Below are 18247 nucleotides of genomic sequence, written 5' to 3'. Positions count from 1 at the left end.
GTTCTACACATGGAGTCATGTAGTGATGTTACTGATTGATGGTAGGAAGTAGATAGACATGTCTGCGTTTGGTTGTTTATTTGTTTGCCTGACGGCCGGCCGGGTCGAAGACCCTTCATCTGATTAATGCATGCATGCATGCATGCGTCTAAGAAATCAGCCGAAAGCTGAGGAAGGAAGGGTATCTAGGTATGTATGTATGTATGTATGTGTGTATCCATTCGCCGCCCACCACCTACCGGCACCCGCTCTGACGCCTGTCCAAACTCTCCTTCCCTTCTCCCCTTCTCCCCTTCTCCCCTTCTCCCCTTCTCCCCTTCTCACCACTCCAACCCCCCCTTCCCCTCCCCCTCAAGCACACCCTCCAACACCTCAACAACGCCCCCCACACCCGCCCCCTCCGCCCTCGCCCTCGCCCCCTCCCTAACACGGCTATAAAACACCGGACAATCACGACTGACGCACCTCACCGCCTCGCCAAACGGCAGCCCAGCGCAGCTGCGACACACGGCGGCGATGTCGGCGACGCGGCGGTCGGCGGCGGCGAGGCGGGCGCGCAGGGCGGTTAGGGTTGTGTGCGGGTGCGCGAGACAGGATGGGCAGAGGGGGATGGTGGACTGGGACTTGGTCTTGGTCTTGGTCTTGGTGGGTTTGGGGAGCGCGGAGCGGCAGAGGAGGCAGGAAGATGCGGACATGTAGTTTTCGAGTGTTTTCTTGGATGGTGCGGAGTGAGTGGCGGAATGGGCGTGGGCGTGGGTGAGGCTGTTGTCTCCACCTCCTCCTCCTCCTCCTCCACTATACGCGGCAGCGGCAGCGGCAGCAGTGACGCTGCGCACGCGCTGCACCTTCGGCATCTCATCCCACCACGCGCGCACATTGGCGCCGACGAGATTGAAGATGCGCTCAAGCGGCGGAATCAGGTTCTTGGAGATGTAATACTCGGCGTCGAGTTCGAGCTGGTCGTCATCGAGCAGCTTGTCCGGCGCGACGCAGCGGTCGATGAGGCGCGCGCCGGGCGCCCCCGTCACGACAACGTACGGCACGCGCTCGCCATACTGCGGCTCGGCGCGGCGGTCGGCCAGCATGCGGCGCGTTGCGATGAGGGCGCCCGCCGGCCCCACGCCGCGCTCGCTGTACGTGCCCAGCTTGACCTCGCGCGCGAAGATGAAGTCCTGGATCGAGACGCGGCCGGTTTGGATCTTGGCGCACTGCCGCTGGAAGTAGCGCTTGACTTGGGACAGGTCGGCCGTGCGGAAGAGCAGCTTGAGCGCCTTTTCTTCAATCTTTTGCTCCGCCGGCGTGCCGTCGCGTCGCACCGTCTCGATGCCTTTGGCGTCGAACTCGGGCTCGGCTTGCGAACGCGCCTCGTATTTGAAGCCGACGTAGCGCTTCTTGGCCAGCAGCACGCACGGGTGGTATACCTTTTCGAACTTCAGCTTGACGGGCCGCGGGTTGCGCGCCGTCACGGCGGCGGCGATTTCTTCGCCTATGGCAAAGGCCTCGTCGCGCGTGCGTCCCTTGAGGTGCACAAAGAGCGAGTCCGTGTCGCCGTAGACGACTTCGGCGCCCCACCGCGTCTCGCTGTGGATCAGGGCAATGGCCTTTTCCAGCGTCTCGCGGCCCGTCTGCACGATGCTGTCGGCAATCTCGCTGCACGGCATGCGGCCCGAGAAGCTGGCAGACGTGTAGCCGTACGTGACGTTTGCAATCAGCTTGAGCGCCAGCTGCCGATTGTTGAGCAGCCGCTGCAGCGTCTTGTCGTCCTTGTCCTGCTTCATCCCGCTCTTGACCATGACGCGCGTCTCGAGAATCTCGCCCAGCATCTTGGCCAGCAGCGACTTGCGCATCTCCGGCTTGACGTACATTATGCCGTTGGGCGCAATGTTGACGTGGTCTGCCACCAGCTCTAGCAGTCGTGGCTCCCGCTTGAAGTCTGTAAACCCCATCTTGTTTGTCCCGCGCCAGCTGACGATTCGTCCCAGGCATGTCGAGTAGCAGTAGTTGTACGCAATCATGACGCTGGGATACAGGCTCTGAAAGTCTAGGACCAGTACCGGCGAGTTGTAAAACGCGCTTTGCGGCTCCATGACGAGGGGCAAGCATTCGAGCGCATTTTGCTGGCCAACCTGCTTCCGACTGGGCGAGGGCAAGATGAAATTCTCGGGCTTTGCGATCCGAAACATTAGAGACTCGACTTTGAATTGCGATCCACGGCTGAAGACGGAAAAGAAGTCGACGCCGAGAAGACGTGCCTGCTCCGACGTCCTCGGAATCAACTCGTTGGCATCGAGAATGTCCAAGTTGAGCTGTATCCGCGAGAGAAAGTAGTCGAGCACCTTGGCCAAATCGCGCGGCTTCTCCGACTTGTACCATCGTGTCAGGTCTTGGTGTTCGTAGCGTGGTATGCGACGATGGAGAAGGTGGAACACGACGTTTTCCATGGTGTACTGCAGCAGGTTGAGCTCGCTCCTCATGGCCCGCCATATGTTGATCATGTGTCGGCCAGTGACGCGGATGGTCGACGTGTGCGTGAAGCCCCATCGATCTGCCTCTTTCCCGAACCGGCCATGCGAATGAGAAATGGTGCGCGCAAACTCGTCACACAGGTCGTACTCGTACTTGAGTCGTGCCCGTTCCATCAGGTAGCCCCAGGAGGAGTTGTGGACTTCGTAGCCAGTGAGAATGTCGGGGTCATAGTTGCGCACAATGCTGACGATTCGATTGATAATGTCGAGTTCATCTTCTTCATGTTCGACCTGGACATTGACTTGACGGGCTATTCTGGCTGCAACGCCATCATCGTCAGACAGCGCGAGGATACCGACCCGGGGCCCATCAACCTCATCCACATCTGCTTGAATGCTCCAAAAAATGCACGAGATTTCATCTTCTGCGGGGTCTGGCAGTAAATGGCCTCGACTATTGACATGGACTTCAAGACTCATGATGCTCATGTACTGGGTCTCGTGCTGGACAGAAGTGGACTTTTGCCGTTGGGAATACTTGAAGCCATGTCTGTTCTTTTGCGTCGGGCCCTCGATTTGGGAAAGGTTGCCCTTCGATTTTGCGGGCGTGCGCCGAGCCTTAGAGACTTCACCATCACCCGTCGTTGGCATCCCTTTGTCGGCCTCATCTTTCAACCACTGGTCGACTTCTGCAAAAGATGGAGGAGGAACCACAAACTCCCAGTGGAGCAAGGAACATTGTCGCCTGCGACTGTCATGATACGCATCTTGCTTTTTCTTGTCAATCACAACTCCATGCTTTTCACCAAAGTTGGCGGGATGATTTCCAGTGGGATCGAATGGAGGGAGATACGGGACCGTGGCACTTTCAAGCCGAAACTCCTGCCCGGCGTATTCTCGAGGCCTTTCTGGAACATCTTTCTCGTCACTGTAGTACGCATCTTGGTAGACTACAGGCGGCCGACCATGGTCAAGCATGGTTGATGTGACAGTCTCGGCGGTTGGCGGCAGTTGTCCATAGCAAAGGACCTGCAAGTCTGTAGATTGGTAAAAGGATTCTGAAAGCTGATTCGCAAGCTCGCGGGCTCGAGACGATATCTCTGGGCTGCTGGAGCAACCCTTGCTCGATCGAGTATTACTCCAGGGAGTGATGGGAGACTCTTTGGTGTCAGAGCCATCCTGCTGTTTGGCGGGCGTGTGGGGCGGTTTTTGCGAATTGGACCATCCACTACGTTGACTCAAACGAAGGGCAGTGTCACTGTCGTTTGGATTCTTGACAACAGGAAACGATAATGTATTGGCTCCTTGCGAACCGTGTGCCTTGATGCTGTTCTGAGAGGATTGGCTGAGTGGATTCTCCTGGCTAGGCCGCTTGAATACTGCGTTTTCAGCAGGTGCCAATCCTTCATTTTCATCTTCAAATGCAACACGCCTTGGGACCTTGTCTCGAGAAGATTTTGCCGGGGAGGGGTCTTGCACGTCGTGTCTATCCTCTTCGTTTGCTTCAAAGTCCCTGTGAGCTAATTTTACTCTCTTCTTTGGCTGTTCTAGATGCTGAGACATGGGTTTCTGTCTTTTGTCGATTTCATCCAAAATGTCTTCGTGAAAGCTTCCAAATTCACCGTCCGACCTCGAAGAGGCGTCATCCAGGCATGCTCCATTTGGAATATCTGCATCGTCAAATAAGTGGCCACTCCGTTTGCGGCCCCGTCGTTCTGGCGCAAGATCCGGGTCATTCAAAATGTCCTCGGCTAGATCCCTTTCAATGTCCTCGTCGGAATCATATGCGCTGTCGCCATCTTTAAAGGTCGATAGGCGCTCGTCAAATGTCGGCAAAAGAGCTTCCAATTGGTCAAAAGGAAGAGGAACTTGCGTCGCTTGGTATTCTTCCAATTTCTTGGGATACAGATCCTCAACGCTCTCCATGGTAGTTTGGACGTTGTCTTCCTGCGTCGCCTTTTCGACAAAGCCATCGAATGAAATGTCCTTTTCCGTCATCTTGCTCTTCTCCTGTTCTACCAATCTCATCATCGCCTGTCTGAATTCCTCTTCGTGTATCCAGCCTCCCTTGCTGGTATCCCTCGGATCGGCCGACATACTGACAAGAACTTCAGGTGGAAAGGGGCTGCTCGACGGATCAGTAAGGCCCATCCTACGCTTCCTCCTCCTGGTCTCATCTTTCCATAGTCCTGCCATTGAATGTACAAGCTTCTCGTCTGGTGAAAGGTAGCTGAAGCGTTCCATGAAATCCTGGTGCAGCGGCCTTTCTTTGATCTCTTTGCGATTGAGTATATCCTGCACACAGACATCGACCTCAATAGCGCAGTGACTCTGGCGAGAGAGCTCATCCTCTGCCGAGATGTGTGTGGGCGGTATATACTTGTCGTGCCACTTGTGTCTTGTCTGGCTAAGATTTCCCCACTCAGGCACCGGAGCGCGAAATTTGACTTTTGCGCAATCAATATATCCGCATCCAAACAAGTTGTAGTCGCACATCCACTGGGCGAGGTACTGAAGATGGCTCTCTTGTGGCTGCATTACTTTTGCAAGAATGTTGCCTTGCTGAAGCAGCTCGGCCAATCGTGTCATGTGTAGCGGATTCAGCAGGTAGACCTTGAGGTAGTACTTGTAGCCAACATGATAACCAAAGAAGGGGACACCTTTGACCAAAGAGATGTGTGCCACAAAAATCGCTTTGCCGTCGTATGCGTTGCGCCGGTATGAAACTGCGAGCCCATGGTCGATGGAGATGCGAAGGGAATTTACATGGGCGTCGACTGCAAAAGGTTCAGTCAGGGTCTGCGTAGTTTTGCGACGACGACAACACGAGTGCGCACCTTCAGCTGGCTCTATGTTGCCATCATATTCCAAGTACAGGTAAGGAAGCGCGCCGTGAATGTGCGCGCATACCTTTTGACCAGTCTCGGTGGCTCCAAAGACACGTATGACAGGCACCTGAAACGCATTTTCTCTTTGCGACGGTATTCCAAGGCCGCGATGAAGCTGGGGGTCGAACTTTGTTGTTGTGGCCTGATAGTGATCAACGCAGTTGAGGCGAAAGCGAAAGACGTCCATCAAGGCAAGGCCCGATTGAGTTTGTCGTTGCCAAAGGGGTTTGAATCTGCGAGCATAATGCGACCAGGCTTCTGCAAAGTTTGGCGAGTAATGCGCGGTAGGTGGCAAGTCGTTGCGGACGCGTTCGGTGGTGTTTGGCCAGAAAGGGAGCCTGACGGCCTTGACGCGCATCCTCAACGCGAGCATGCGACTGCGCACAGACCATTTTGACATTCCAACCTCTCGCCGCACTCCGTCATCAACACACAACACACCCACTTCTCAGCCCATCATGCCGCCCGCACAACCTCGAAAGCCCGCCGAGCCGGCAAAGAATGAGCGCAACGAATACATCCCCAGCTTCATTGCGAAGAAGCCGTTCTACATCACCGATGATGCCGAAGACTCCTCCACCTCCGCCAACGATTATCTTGAACATCAACGTCTCCACAAGTCCTCGCTCGCCACAGATTCGAAATGGTATGATCGTGGAAGGAAGGCGGGCCCGGCCGCGACAAAGTTTCGCAAAGGTGCCTGTGAGAATTGCGGTGCAATGAGCCACAAGACCAAGGAATGTCTTAGCCGACCCCGCAAGGCAGGCGCGCGCTGGACGGGCAAAAATATCGAGGCAGATGAAGTCGTCCAAGACGTATCATTAGGATGGGATGCCAAGCGGGATCGTTGGAACGGATACGATCCACAGGAGTACATGAAAGTTGTAGAAGAATACAAGGAGGTGGAAGATATGAAGAAGAAACTAAAGGGCGGAAATGATGCGAAGCCAGACGAGGACGAGGACGAAGAGGGCGACGAGGACGCAAAGTATGAGGCCGAGGCAGACATGGGGAGGAAACAGCCGACAAGCACAAGGAATCTTCGAATCAGAGAAGATACTGCCAAGTACCTCGTCAGTCTCGACCTGAATTCGGCCGAATACAATCCCAAGACCAGGACCATGATGGACGGGGGTATTAGCGCAGACAAGACGGCACAGTTGGTGGCCGAGGAAGGCTTCATGCGGGCATCTGGCGACGCAGCGGAGTTTGAAAAGGCGCAGAAGCTAGCCTGGGAGTCTCAACAGCGTGGCGACAAGAATAAGGTCCATCTCCAAGCCAATCCGACGTCTGGCGAATACTTTCGCAAGAAGGAGGCTGAGGAGGCAGAGCAAAAGCGCGAAGCCAAGAGAAAGGAGCTGCTGGAAAAGTATGGTGGCCAGGAGCATCTTCAAAGCAACCCCATCAAAGCTGCTGCTGTCATGGAGAATGAACGATATGTGGAGTATGACTCCAAAGGTCGCATCAAAGGAGCACCCGTCACCACGGCAAAATCCAAATACCCCGAGGACATTCACATCAATAACCACACATCGGTTTGGGGCAGCTGGTGGTCAAACTTTCAATGGGGCTACGCATGTTGTCATTCAACTGTCAAGAACAGTTACTGCACTGGCGAAGAAGGCAGAAGGGCATTCGAGGAAGCGGAAAGAATGCGGACAGGGGTTGACGACGAAGATGAGGAAGTACCAAGGGAAGAAGCATGGAAAGAAGAGAGGGCCCTCGAAAAACATGTGCCCAACGCAGTGGATGGCGATGAAAAGCGCAAGGGTCCTGATGACAGAAACAAGAAGAGGCCATTTGAGGAAATAAGGGATGGCATCACAGAAGAAGAAATGGAAGAGTATCGGCGGAAAAAGGTTCAAGCAGAAGATCCCATGGCGAAGCTTCTGGGCAAAGACGAGCTGCTGTGAGCTGCCTCGCCTCGTGCATCAAGCGTTTACGACTTGGAAATGCGGCTGCATCGGATGCTTACAATTCGCGCCGACTATGGGCAGCCCTGGAACAGAGCTTAAGCCAATGTGCAGAAAGATACCAAATTCGAAGACACATTGCTGGAATGTTCGGAGCATATTTGCCAATCAGTATGGCGCAGTTGACGACAGCCACCGACCGTGAAAGCGGCTCTCACTTCTACAGCGGGACAAAGCTCCTTCATGCTGATCAGCATTAGATAATCACAGAGAAGAAGCCGTCAGGTTGCAACGGCTCTACGTTACCAGTTCAGGCACAGATATACATACAGCACGTGGACAAGGAGCTGCGAGTCAGATGGAATCCTGGATTCTTCATTTCCCCGCACAGCCTCGACAGGGTCCCCGCCGCACACACGTCAGGCCTGGCGGATGCTCCAGAACGAGGCTCCCCGCATCATCATCCGTCATACCCCGCTCAGTTTATTCGTGGGGCCAGGATGAACGACGAGGCAGTACAGTCGTCTTTAATTCTCATCTTTCCCCATATTGTCGTTATGCCGGAAGTGTGCGCTCCTGCTTCTTGCTGACCCAGCAGCAGACAATCGGGACCAGGAATCAGCCATGGCCGAAGTCGAACACAATGCCGCCTCCGAAGGCTCGGTTGACCCTGCGCGAGCTCAAGGCGCGCAGATTCCCCTTCAAACTTTTGCGATACCCGTTTTCCCGTCAGAAGCCCAGGGACTCAGGGCGCTGACTCTGACCTCGGACATCAAACTGGACGAATACACAAAGGAACTCGAGTCTTTTCAGCCAATTCCCGCTCTGCCACCAGGAATTGAGAGCCTCACGCTCGAGCTCTTCAGCTTGGGGTATCCAGCAGGCTTTCTCAGCGCCCTTGCCGACGCTCTTCCGCACATCAAAAGCTTCGACGCCTACAGCCAGCTGCTATGCGGCATCACAGCAGAGGCACAAGAAGACGCGCTCGTCTTTTTCGACAAGTTGAAGGAGCTCAAAGCGATCCATTTGCTCGACGTCTTCGCACGGCCCGGGTTCTTCGAAGCCGCTGGCAACAAACTATCAGCACGGCCCCGAGACCAACAACTCATGTTCCTCCAATTCAACTACACCTTCCGGCACGAAGACGAAGACTTCCTGCGGCGCATTCCGGCAACGGAGCTCCCCACCTTCATCAACCGGCAGCTCGTCATGTGCAGCTTCAACATCGCGGCGCCCGACACGACCGACGACCCGGAGGACCCGACCAACGTGTCGGACGAGACGGGCGACGAGTTCAAGGCCAAGGTCGAGGGTGTGGCGGCGTTCCACAAGAGCTCGGCGCGCGTGCTGGTCGACGCGCTGACGGGCGACGACGCCCCCGACACCCTGCGCGCCCTCAACACCACGCTGTACACGTTCACGCTGGATGATCTGGAGACGGTTCTGCGTCGGCATAAAGACTTGCTCATGATCAGCGCGACGGTCGAGGTCGAGCCGACCGAGGCGTGTAAGCTCAGGTTGATGGAGGCGTTCAAGGTGTGTCCGGAGCTCGAGCGCATCGAGATTATCGGCAACCCGACGCTCGAGTTTAGCATGGCGGTACGTCTTTCCCTCTACCTTTCTTCTCAACTCCCCCCACCCTCAAGCCAACACCACCACGCTCACAGGTAATGAACCCCCGCCGCAAAACGCTCCACTCGACCTTCCCCTCAGCCGCCGACATGCGCGCCCTCGAACAGGCCTGCCCCAAACTGTCCCACTTCTCAGCCAACATCCTGCGCACGCTTTCGACGGGCCAGGTCGAGTGGAACAAAGAGTCCGACGGCGACTGGACGGGCGGCGTTACGGCGCCGGAGCCGCCGGCAGGGGAAGGGGGGGACGACGACGTGCCGCAGGCGCTAAGGCAGCATTATGAGGGCGCTGCTAATGCTGAGGCGGTTTAGGACGGGTCGTGGGGGTGGATGGTGTATTGTACGTACGTATGTAGAGTGGAAGAGGCAAGGCAGGCAGGCAGTTATCTAGGCATTGTGGGTATTGAGTAGCGTGGCGATGGTGTAATTTACAGATGACGCGGTGGTGTACATGTGGCCAAGTTACAAACAATAGAGACGCAGAAGCTACATATAGCTGACAGCCACGTACTTCTATCACATAAGAATGGGAAATGGGACTGGGATAGGGATAGGCAGGCAGACACGTTTGCTTTGTTTTCACTTCTCCATTTCCTCTTCTCCTTCTCTTCTATTCCTCTTCTACTTCTACCTCCAATTCACAAAGTCATTGAACACGTATCGAAGCACCGAAAACGTCGCTGCTATAGGTAGGCAGGCAGGCAGGCATCGCGTCGCATAGGTCTGACTGACTGACTGGCTGGCTGGCTGGCTGGCTGGCTGGCTATCCCAAAGCTGCGCGCTGCTCGTCCTACCTACCTCCTACCCATGTACATTCTGTTGGCTTGCTTGCTTGCCTACTTCCTTGAAGGCGGTAGAGCCACCACGCCAAACACACCCAGGAGGAACAAGTGAACAAACATTGCCGCACCACAAAATCATCAAGATCGAATCGGAAACAAATGAGAAAAAGAAAAAAAAAATTTATTCAACACAACCAACCACCTTGTGGCCAGCTAGCTAGATAGGTACCCAGCTGCTAAATACGTCTGACTCCCAGAACCCAACCCAGCACGTAGAGTAGTAGGAGCGAGAAGCCGATTCATATATTACTACACCATTACACCGCTGTAAATTGCCAGCCAGCTACCTTGCCTTCCCAACGCCATTTACGAAAACGACTGCAAGTAAAAGAGAAAAAAGAAACAGTAGGGGTATTTTGTTGGAAAAAAGTATGGCGGTACCTTTTTTGGAGGAAGTAGGAAAGAAAAAGACGCCCAAAATAGAGAAATGCCCATGTCTCGCAATGCCATACTAATCCATAGGTACCCATACCTAGAACCCATATCCACAAGTCCATTCCATTCCATGCCATGCCATGCCCAGTCAGCCCGCCCGCTGATCCGTGAGAAAACGACTGTCCAATCAACACCGTGCTGAAAAAAAAAAAAAAAGAAAGAAAGAAAAAAAGGAGTGTGAAGATGGAAAAACAGCAGAAAAGAGAAAGAAAGGTAGAGATACAGAAAAGATCACATTCACGCGTCAGGAGGAGCAGCAGCGGCAGCAGTCGGCGTGGCAGCGTGGTCGTCATAAACAGCGTCGACGCAAGATTCCTCTGTGACGTGACTGCCGCTGGTGGCATCCTGGAGCGCTTTGGGAGAATGGTCTGCGCCGCAGTCGAAACTCATGACGCGGACCTCGCAGTCCTCGCCTGCGGAGACGAGGCGAGAGTCGCTGAGGCCGACGCAAGTGACGGGGCCTTGGTGGCCGGTAAAGGTACGCTCGTGCTGACCCGTCCGCGGATCCCACACCTTGACCATGCGGTCCTCGGCGCCAGAGACGAGGCGAAGAGTATCGGCAGCAACGGCCCACACGCCCTCGACGTGACCAAAGAACTTGCGCAGGCAACGGCCGGTAGCAACGCTCCAGAGCCGGATGGTGCCATCCAGGGCGCCGGTAATTATGTAGCGTGGAGGTTGAGGCCGTTGCGGCTGGTCTGCGAAAAATGGCCGTGCCTCATCACTGGTGTTGCTGTGCGGAGGAGTAGCGACGCTGAAAAAGTCGTCTGGAGTCTCAGGCTCTGGTTCTTGCTCAACATCCGAGTGAGGATCTGTCTCTTCTTCGTCGAGCTCAAATTCTGGCGGCATCAAAACGACCTGTTGCACTTGGCCGACATGACCCTTGAAAACCTTGAGGCAGCGCTTGGTGTCGAGATCCCAGAGACGCGCAGTGCAGTCGTCCGAAGCGGAAAAGATGGTGCGCGATGCAGGGTCAATCCTGACCGAGTTGACCCAGTCGGTGTGACCTTTGAGGTTGAAAGTGGCCTTGTCCGGAAAGTTCCACACGCGAATGGTGTGGTCCATGGAGCCCGTGGCAAGGATGTTGTTCGCCGAGTGCAGCGTGACAATGCCGCCACTGTGCCCCGACAAGGTGCGTAGAAGTTCTCCAGTTTTCCAGTTCCATAACTTGACGGTGCGATCCAAGCCGGCGCTAAAAAGACGGTTGTCCTCAAATTGCAGGCAGCGAACGCCGGCCGTGTGTCCTGTCAAGGTGCGCATTTCTTTGCCCGATTCAATATCCCAGATTTTGATGGTAGCGTCGTATGAACCTGTCGCGATGATGCTGTCGTCGAACTGCAGGCACATGATGCCGTTTGTGTGACCGCGGAGGACCTTTGTCGAGCAGCGGCCATACTTCCAGTTCGTCCCCACCTTGAAGCGGTCCTTGTAAACATCCTTCCACGGACGCTTTGTGCGCTGTGAAAAGTAGGAATCTCGCGAATTCGCACTTGGTGCAGACTGGCACTGGCGCTTTGAGGATTCAGCATCCTCTTCCGAGCCTCGGCGCTTCAAGCTGCTCGAGGCATTGGGCGCTCGGCTGACGCTGTTCGCTTCGTTGTCGGCGGGAAGTGGGCTGATGGATGGGGACCACTCGTTCAGGCCCCGACCAGTAGCGCGCAGCTGCATCTGCCTCTTTTCGGTTCGCAATCTCTTGGCCTCAAGGAGTGGGAGTCCCCAGCCACACTTGGTGCACTTGCGATCAATGTGTTGCTCGCACATTTTGTGCCACACGACGTCGTCGTCTGCGAGTTGTCTCCAGCGTTGGCTGACTTGAGAGGCTTTGCAGAGAGATGTGGTGTCGAGGTAGCAGAGAATCTTGAAGGCGAGTTCGGGAGGGAGAGCGGAGACAAAGTCGATTTTGATCAAGTCGCGGACCGATGCGGCCACGAACGAGAGCTGCGGAAAACAGCACTGGGCGAGGATGCCCTGGAGCATGAGCTGTCGGTGTTTGGCTGGAGCGGCAGAAAAAAGAGACCACACGTGAGCAATGCCTTGCTGGTCGGACTGCGATAAGCTGGCGAGTTCCTGGTCCTGTTAGCTAGAGTAGATGGCGTGAATTTGGCATGCTTACCTTCTGGAGCTGTTCCATGGACGGCTCATTTGCCTGTCGTCTGCACTTTATATCAGGTCTATGTCTGTAACAGTACTTCGTGTTGGACTTTGCGATGGAGCGGTCCATGGAAAATGGTGGTTGCGGCTGGGGTCCAAGAGGGTTATACTGGTTGGGGACGTGCTGAGCCAGAAAAGGCTGGACGGTCTGGACAGCCTGCTTGCTCGTCGAAGATATTGAAATGGCGCCGTCTTTCATGTCGGGGTGCTTGTCAGCCTTGGGGCTGGGCTGAGGATGTCGGCTTCGCGGACGCGAGTGGTCATGGTCATGGGAAGAAGGCGAGTCCAAAGCAGCGTCGACGAGGCTGACGTCGGGCATGGCCTGGGGAGGATGGCGCAGCGACAGGCGGCGGCGGTGGTGGTGGTGAGGGTCGTGGAACAGCGAGGGCGGCTGCGAGTTGTTCGCCATGTTGTGGAGGATGGATTCAGCGGGGGAGCGAGGGCAAGGGAGGAGGAGTCTTGTAGGAATAGTCGAGTGGACCGTGGTTCAGGCCATGTGCTGTTTGGGTGTCGAGATTGGCAGAGACGATGGCGTGCGAGATGGGGAGGTCAGGGTGTTGTTGGAGGAAGCTTGGGGAGGCAGTGCGCCGGGGTGCTTCGCAACGGTGGTGCAATGAGAAAGAGACTAGGGTGCGGACGGTTTCGGCAGCAGTGGGCGAAGGAGGAAGACCAGTTCGAGAGGGAGCGGAGAGGGTTGCGTGAGGAGGAGGAGGAGGAGGAGGAGGAGGAGGAGGAGGAGATGGTGATGAGGCCGTGAGAGGTCGTGGTGGCGCAATCGTCTCTTTGGCTTTGCGACGACTGTCGGGATTGCGTGCTCGCTTCTGTCGTTGCGCAAGCCCAAAGTCGCCGTCACGTGTATCGTCGCCATCCAGATTGACCTTTCGCATTAATGCCGTGCCAACAATCCAAGACTTTTACGCATCCCGAATCCGACACGAACACGGCTCTCGTTTCGTTTCCAGAATCAGAGTTTGCCTTGCCTTCGCGCCGCTCCCTGTGGCCCGGACGAGCAGCAGAGCAGCAATCGAGATTCAAGACTCTCCAGATGTCTTTCCTGGGGAAGCTGCACGAGCCACGATCCACTTCGTCACCAGACAAGGATGATGACTTTTTCGTTTCCATAGGTGGACCTCAAGGTATCTCGAGCTACACTATCTCGACCTCGTTGCGTCTCCATCGCCCAGATTCCGCCCTTGTAGCTTCTTCATTCCATGACAAAGCGGCCCAGTATCAGGTCTGGAACTCGGCAAATACCTTGATGGCTCTCGTTCAGCGTTTTAGTAATACACGATTCAAGTGGAGAAACCCAGTCCACTTGTAGTCGCCACGGCTACCGGACAGCTGACCGCCAGCTTACTTTGGCAGAGGAGAGCTTAGCAGAGGTATTAGGAGTAATGGCGGCACCTTGCAGTGGATGGCAAGGATCTACATGGCTACAGAATAGACCTACTCCTGCAAACCCAACACGGCAGAATGACACGAAACCAAAGCCCCATGATCTGTAAACCTCTCTTTTTCTTGAGCTGTGAATATCCAGGCAACTATCGACCAATTTGTTGCTTGTCCTGCCATGCATGGTCGTGTGCCAGCGCCAGGGTTCGCCGTTGACAAGTCCGCCCGCTTACCGCCAACCTCACAACACCACCCGTTGCTCGACACCCCGCCATGCCTTGGCCATCTCACAACCCATCTCCACACGTCCACCCTCCTTGATGCCACGCTTCAGCTTTTGCTGCTCTCATGGCCTCGCCCCAGTCGCCGGCCGCCTCTGCAGGTAGCCTAGACCCGAGCCCGCCGTCTCTCGAGCAGCTCGTCACTCATTTCGTCAACGCGAAGCGCGCCCTCTCCTCCATTCACCACGTGTGGCGCGCAAATGAGTTCGTCACCCAGGCCCGTCAACTGCTCGAGGATGATGCTGTCCTCAGCAGCAAGAGCTCCTTCTTGCGCAAAGCCATAGACGAGCAGCTCAAGACGCTCAAGGCTCTGCGCTACGGAATCGAGCTCGTGGGCTTGGAGGGGAGCTCCGAATTCAAGGTATTTCGAGCTCTCCAGACCCAGCACCACAAAGCTGATGGCTTGAACAGACTCTCCTGAGCAGCCTTGATGAATCTTCGCATAGCTTGCATACCACGCTACAGACTCTCCGTGATACCCTGATTGATCCCGACCTTCAAACCCCCGGAACTCCTCAAAAGTATCTCTTTGACTTTATAGACTCGTCCAATGTCGACCAGCTCGAGGCCTCGCTGCGCCAATGCATCGACCGGACAAATGAAGCCGATTCGGCACTGGGCGATACTATCGACGCATTTGACGCTTCCATCGGACGTCTGCAAGATGGGATGACCGCCTGCCCAGAAGTCTCCGTCATCAACGCCCCCTCTCCGCTCCCCGAATCCTTTCATTCTCTCGAATCCCACGCAACCGAGACTGCATCGCTCCTCCAATCCCTCGTCAGCCACTACGACCTCTGCGTGACGGCGCTCAAGCACACCGAAGGCGGCAATGAGGCCGCGACGCGTGCAACTTCGACCGAATCACCCATACCCACTGGCGCCGACCTCCCGCCAGACATGGACCCAAATCTTCAAGTCAATCTGCATCAGCTCTCTCTCGACGTAGCCAGTCTGCGGTCCGACGCGCCCCCGGCAGCCCCCCTGACCGAGGCCGAACGCGCCGACATGCTTGCTGTCCTAGCCAACGACGCAACCGAAGTCGACGACGTCGTGGCCGAGATACGGGATCGAGTGTCTGACATGGAAGCGCTGGCGTCGGGCATGTCGGGACACATTGACTCGCTACAATCCTTTCACACGGCCCTGCTGTCCGTGTACAGACTCCTCAAAGACATCTCGAAAGAAATCCCAACCTACCTGGACGCATGCCGCGTCTTCCAGGCCAAATGGGGCGAGGAAAAGTCGCGCATAGAAGAGGGCGTGCTCGCGCTCGAAGGCCTACGCGAGTTCTACGACGGCTTCTTGGACGCGTATGACGGGCTCGTCGCCGAGATGGAGCGACGCCGCCAGGTCGAGCGCAAGATGGAAGCCATCGCGCGCGAGGCGGCCAAGAAGCTGGACAAAATTTACCACGGTTCGTTGCAAACCGAGCCATCTTTCCCCTTGTGCACTTCAACTGACAACAGCAGACGAGCTCGACGCGCGCAACACGTTCCACATCACGCAGGGCTCGCATCTGCCCTCGGACATTTGCCCCGCCGTCGGTCTGCCGCCCACGCGCTACGAGATTGTGGCTACGACGCGTCCTCGGGACGAAGACGGCGCAGATGAGGGCAAGGCTGAGGGCGCGCGGCCAATCGAAGGACACGACGATAACGGCGGCGCCCAGCCTGCTAGAGATGATGCTAATAAGACGACGACGCGCGAGACACAGCGGATGCCGAATCCGCCCACCCATGTCGTCGAGGCGCCAAATCAGCGCATGGAGCAGAGGCGCGCGTGGCGTGATGGTGGCAGTGGTGGTGGTAATCAAGCCCAGCAGCAAAGACGTGAAGAATGACAGGAACGCTGAGGTCTTGTGTACCACCCATTTGGCATCAGACCAAGCAACGACAGAAGCTAGGTACCTACCTGGTACCTACCTACAACCTATCTGCCTCGTGTCTGCCCGCATGCACGCACGCATGCCCACATCTTTCCATAACCGTGCTTACCTTACCAGCTACCGTGTGTAGGTAGCTTCCTTCCACCTCATTAAGCCATCCTACATAAACTGGTGAGCGTGGTGGATGCTCTACCATCTTCTCCCCTTCTCCCATCCTCTCCCCCATCTAGGCACGTATGTATGTACGCATGCATGCAGGGCATCAGAACTTCCTTTCCCTTCCTTTCCTTTTCTCCCTTCCTCTCATCTCTTTTCTTCCCCTCATCACCACTCCTGCTCACTTACTTGCGCGTTTTCAAATATTCGCGGTTCAGCGATAATAGACGGATTGATTGATCTTGTTTTTGACTGGTTGGTCAAGGCGTTTTTGGGTCCATGGGCGGGTACGGTACGTTAGCGAAGGAGAGTGGATGGATGTCATTGTTGATAAATGAAAATCTTATTGATTGCGCGTTGTTGTTGTTTTTGTGTGCAGGGCAGTAGGAGTGGATGCGGTGGGTGGTGCTGGCGTATATTCTATTTAATGTGGTGTGCCTTGATTGAGTATGGCACGCTGTCTGGTATACGTGCGTGCATGTTGTATGTCTGAAATATCGACGGGGCGGCAAGGAGATAGATGCACATTATTGCAAACTAAGTAGGTGGTAAAGGTGACGTCCAGTTTCAGATCCAACTTCAGTCTCTTCTGCGCTGTGGTAGCTTGATCGGTTGGTCGGTCGTGTGGTGCTCTATCTGCTCTGCGCTGTTCTACTCTTCTTTGCTCAAAATGCAGCGATTTGGCACTGCCCTCTCACCAACCGCTTGCTTGCGACCCGGCGCTGTCCAACTCCGCTCCGCTCCGCTCCGGCTGCCCTTCACAGCGGCTCCGTGTCTTTTTTGCTGCGAACGAAACCAAGATCGGAGGACCTGCACATCAAACGCGTCCCTCCCGCGTTCGTCTGATCAGCGTCTTCAGCGCCGTCGCTGGCTGGTGGGAGTGGGTGGGTGGGTGGGTGGGTAATTTCCTGTTGGTGGGTTGGTGGTGATCAAACAGTGGCTGGGCTGCGGAGTGGCTTTTTCAGGAGGAGGGAGGGAGAGGAACGGCGGGTTGGATTTGATCTGATCTGGTGCATCTGAATCGGCGAGCGAGTGAGTGAGTGAGTAAGTAAGTGGGAGAGCGACGATGTGGAATGAATGTAGTCTGCTCCTGCTGTCCTGTCGCTGCCTCTTCTCTCTCTAGTTACTCTTTCTTCCAGCCACAATACCAGCATGAATGCGCGCATCCACGAGCGCGTATCGGCGCGTCGAACTGACTCGAACGTCTCTGAGGTGCACAACTGAGGTCAGCGAAGCGCGCCGTCCAATGCGCCGCTCGCATTGGGACAGCAGTCGGATATGAAGTCCGTCATCGACGCCGAACTGCAATTTCGTGGCGCGGACAGGCATCCTTGAATTATCTGGGTTGCAGCCGGCCGGCTGCACAAACCAGGGCAGGGCAGGACAGGGCGTTGGCCGGGACGGGACTGGTCCGTCGGCTGGCCGGCCGGCCGCGTTGGCCCGTGGAACAATCACGGATAAGTGGGTACGTCCGTGTACGTAATCAGTCATGTGATGAGGGGAAGATATTATCTTATTCTCTATAACTATCTACTTATATAACTACTTTATATAACTAGAATTAGGTAATTATAAATATATCTTATTAGTTCTCTACTAATATTACTACTACTACGCCTTAGGAGATATTAAAGATATTATATTAAGCATGTATAGTAGAGTCGTCTTAGCGCGATTTACCCCCCTAGAATAGAATGATTCTAAAGCCTAAGAGATATAAGAATACTAGAAAATAAAGTTATAGTCTAGCTAAACTAGGAAACGCCTTATTAATACTAAAGGAGGGTCCCCTAGGCCCCTTAATTATCTTTTATAAGGTCTATAAAGCTAACCTTATCTATACCCTTATTCTCTTATTTAATACCCTTAAAGTAGCTAACTACTACCTAGTATCTAGCCTAGGTATAGGGCTAATAGGTAAGAATATAGCTTATATAGGCTCCCTTAAGGAGAAGCATCTTATTATTAGGATTTAAGAGATTACTATAGTTAATCTTATCTAGATAGTTATTATAGTATAGTCCCTCCTAGATAGGGTTAAAAACTAATAAGGTGTATAGGTATAAGATAATAAGATTATTAAATAAGCTAGCTTAGTAGATACTACTCCTAAGTACTTATATATAGTTTAGGTTCTTATTATAGTAAATAGACTTATAGAGGATGAAGGCTAAGTTAAAGGTATAGCTAGTCTTATAGTTAAGT

At 54.8% G+C, this 18247-nt stretch overlaps 5 protein-coding genes across 5 annotated transcripts; 3 read left to right on the top strand and 2 right to left on the bottom strand.

Moving 5' to 3' along the window:
• Window positions 1–320: 320 nt before the first annotated feature.
• On the bottom strand, window positions 321–5692 carry IWZ02DRAFT_477180 (uncharacterized protein; the record flags this gene model as incomplete). Its single annotated transcript, XM_066769046.1, has 2 exons — window positions 5303–5692; window positions 321–5242 (listed from the first exon to the last, which is right to left on the bottom strand). Exons 1-2 carry the CDS (start codon window positions 5538–5540, stop codon window positions 321–323), a joined length of 5160 nt encoding a protein of 1719 aa, XP_066619306.1. The 5' UTR covers window positions 5541–5692.
• Window positions 5693–5811: 119 nt separating this feature from the next.
• Window positions 5812–7266, top strand: IWZ02DRAFT_384086 (Pre-mRNA splicing Prp18-interacting factor-domain-containing protein; the record flags this gene model as incomplete). Its single annotated transcript, XM_066765312.1, has 1 exon — window positions 5812–7266. One exon carries the CDS (start codon window positions 5812–5814, stop codon window positions 7264–7266), a length of 1455 nt encoding a protein of 484 aa, XP_066619305.1.
• A 312-nt stretch (window positions 7267–7578) lies between these two features.
• Window positions 7579–9316, top strand: IWZ02DRAFT_79179 (uncharacterized protein). Its single transcript, XM_066771225.1, has 2 exons — window positions 7579–8865; window positions 8934–9316. The coding sequence occupies exons 1-2, from the start codon at window positions 7891–7893 to the stop codon at window positions 9207–9209; spliced, it is 1251 nt and encodes a 416-aa protein (XP_066619304.1). The 5' UTR covers window positions 7579–7890; the 3' UTR covers window positions 9210–9316.
• A 1012-nt stretch (window positions 9317–10328) lies between these two features.
• Window positions 10329–13106, bottom strand: IWZ02DRAFT_79212 (sulfur metabolite repression control protein-like protein SconB). The gene is made up of 2 exons (XM_066771226.1): window positions 12288–13106; window positions 10329–12241 (listed from the first exon to the last, which is right to left on the bottom strand). The coding sequence occupies exons 1-2, from the start codon at window positions 12732–12734 to the stop codon at window positions 10412–10414; spliced, it is 2277 nt and encodes a 758-aa protein (XP_066619303.1). The 5' UTR covers window positions 12735–13106; the 3' UTR covers window positions 10329–10411.
• A 750-nt stretch (window positions 13107–13856) lies between these two features.
• Window positions 13857–15956, top strand: IWZ02DRAFT_79159 (autophagy protein Apg17-domain-containing protein). Its single transcript, XM_066771224.1, has 3 exons — window positions 13857–14359; window positions 14410–15415; window positions 15471–15956. Exons 1-3 carry the CDS (start codon window positions 14066–14068, stop codon window positions 15839–15841), a joined length of 1671 nt encoding a protein of 556 aa, XP_066619302.1. The 5' UTR covers window positions 13857–14065; the 3' UTR covers window positions 15842–15956.
• The last annotated feature ends 2291 nt before the right edge of the window (window positions 15957–18247 follow it).

The sequence above is a fragment of the Phyllosticta citriasiana genome (genome assembly GCF_038021145.1).
Source record: "Phyllosticta citriasiana strain CBS 120426 chromosome Unknown IWZ02scaffold_14, whole genome shotgun sequence".
Taxonomy (NCBI): Eukaryota; Fungi; Ascomycota; class Dothideomycetes; order Botryosphaeriales; family Phyllostictaceae; genus Phyllosticta; species Phyllosticta citriasiana.
This window is presented reverse-complemented; position numbering and strand designations above follow the sequence as displayed.

What these genes read in the sequence shown, in the direction of transcription:
- IWZ02DRAFT_79179 (XM_066771225.1), top strand. Translation starts at nt 7,891, where the DNA reads ATGGCCGAAGTCGAACACAATGCCGCCTCCGAAGGCTCGGTTGACCCT. An exon ending in CGCTCGAGTTTAGCATGGCG is followed by an intron (nt 8,866 to 8,933) that starts GTACGTCTTTCC and finishes CCACGCTCACAG; the next exon opens with GTAATGAACCCCCGCCGCAA.
- IWZ02DRAFT_79212 (XM_066771226.1), bottom strand. Translation starts at nt 12,734, where the DNA reads ATGGCGAACAACTCGCAGCCGCCCTCGCTGTTCCACGACCCTCACCAC. An exon ending in CCATGGAACAGCTCCAGAAG is followed by an intron (nt 12,242 to 12,287) that starts GTAAGCATGCCA and finishes TAACAGGACCAG; the next exon opens with GAACTCGCCAGCTTATCGCA.
- IWZ02DRAFT_79159 (XM_066771224.1), top strand. Translation starts at nt 14,066, where the DNA reads ATGGCCTCGCCCCAGTCGCCGGCCGCCTCTGCAGGTAGCCTAGACCCG. An exon ending in AGGGGAGCTCCGAATTCAAG is followed by an intron (nt 14,360 to 14,409) that starts GTATTTCGAGCT and finishes TGGCTTGAACAG; the next exon opens with ACTCTCCTGAGCAGCCTTGA. An exon ending in GCTGGACAAAATTTACCACG is followed by an intron (nt 15,416 to 15,470) that starts GTTCGTTGCAAA and finishes TGACAACAGCAG; the next exon opens with ACGAGCTCGACGCGCGCAAC.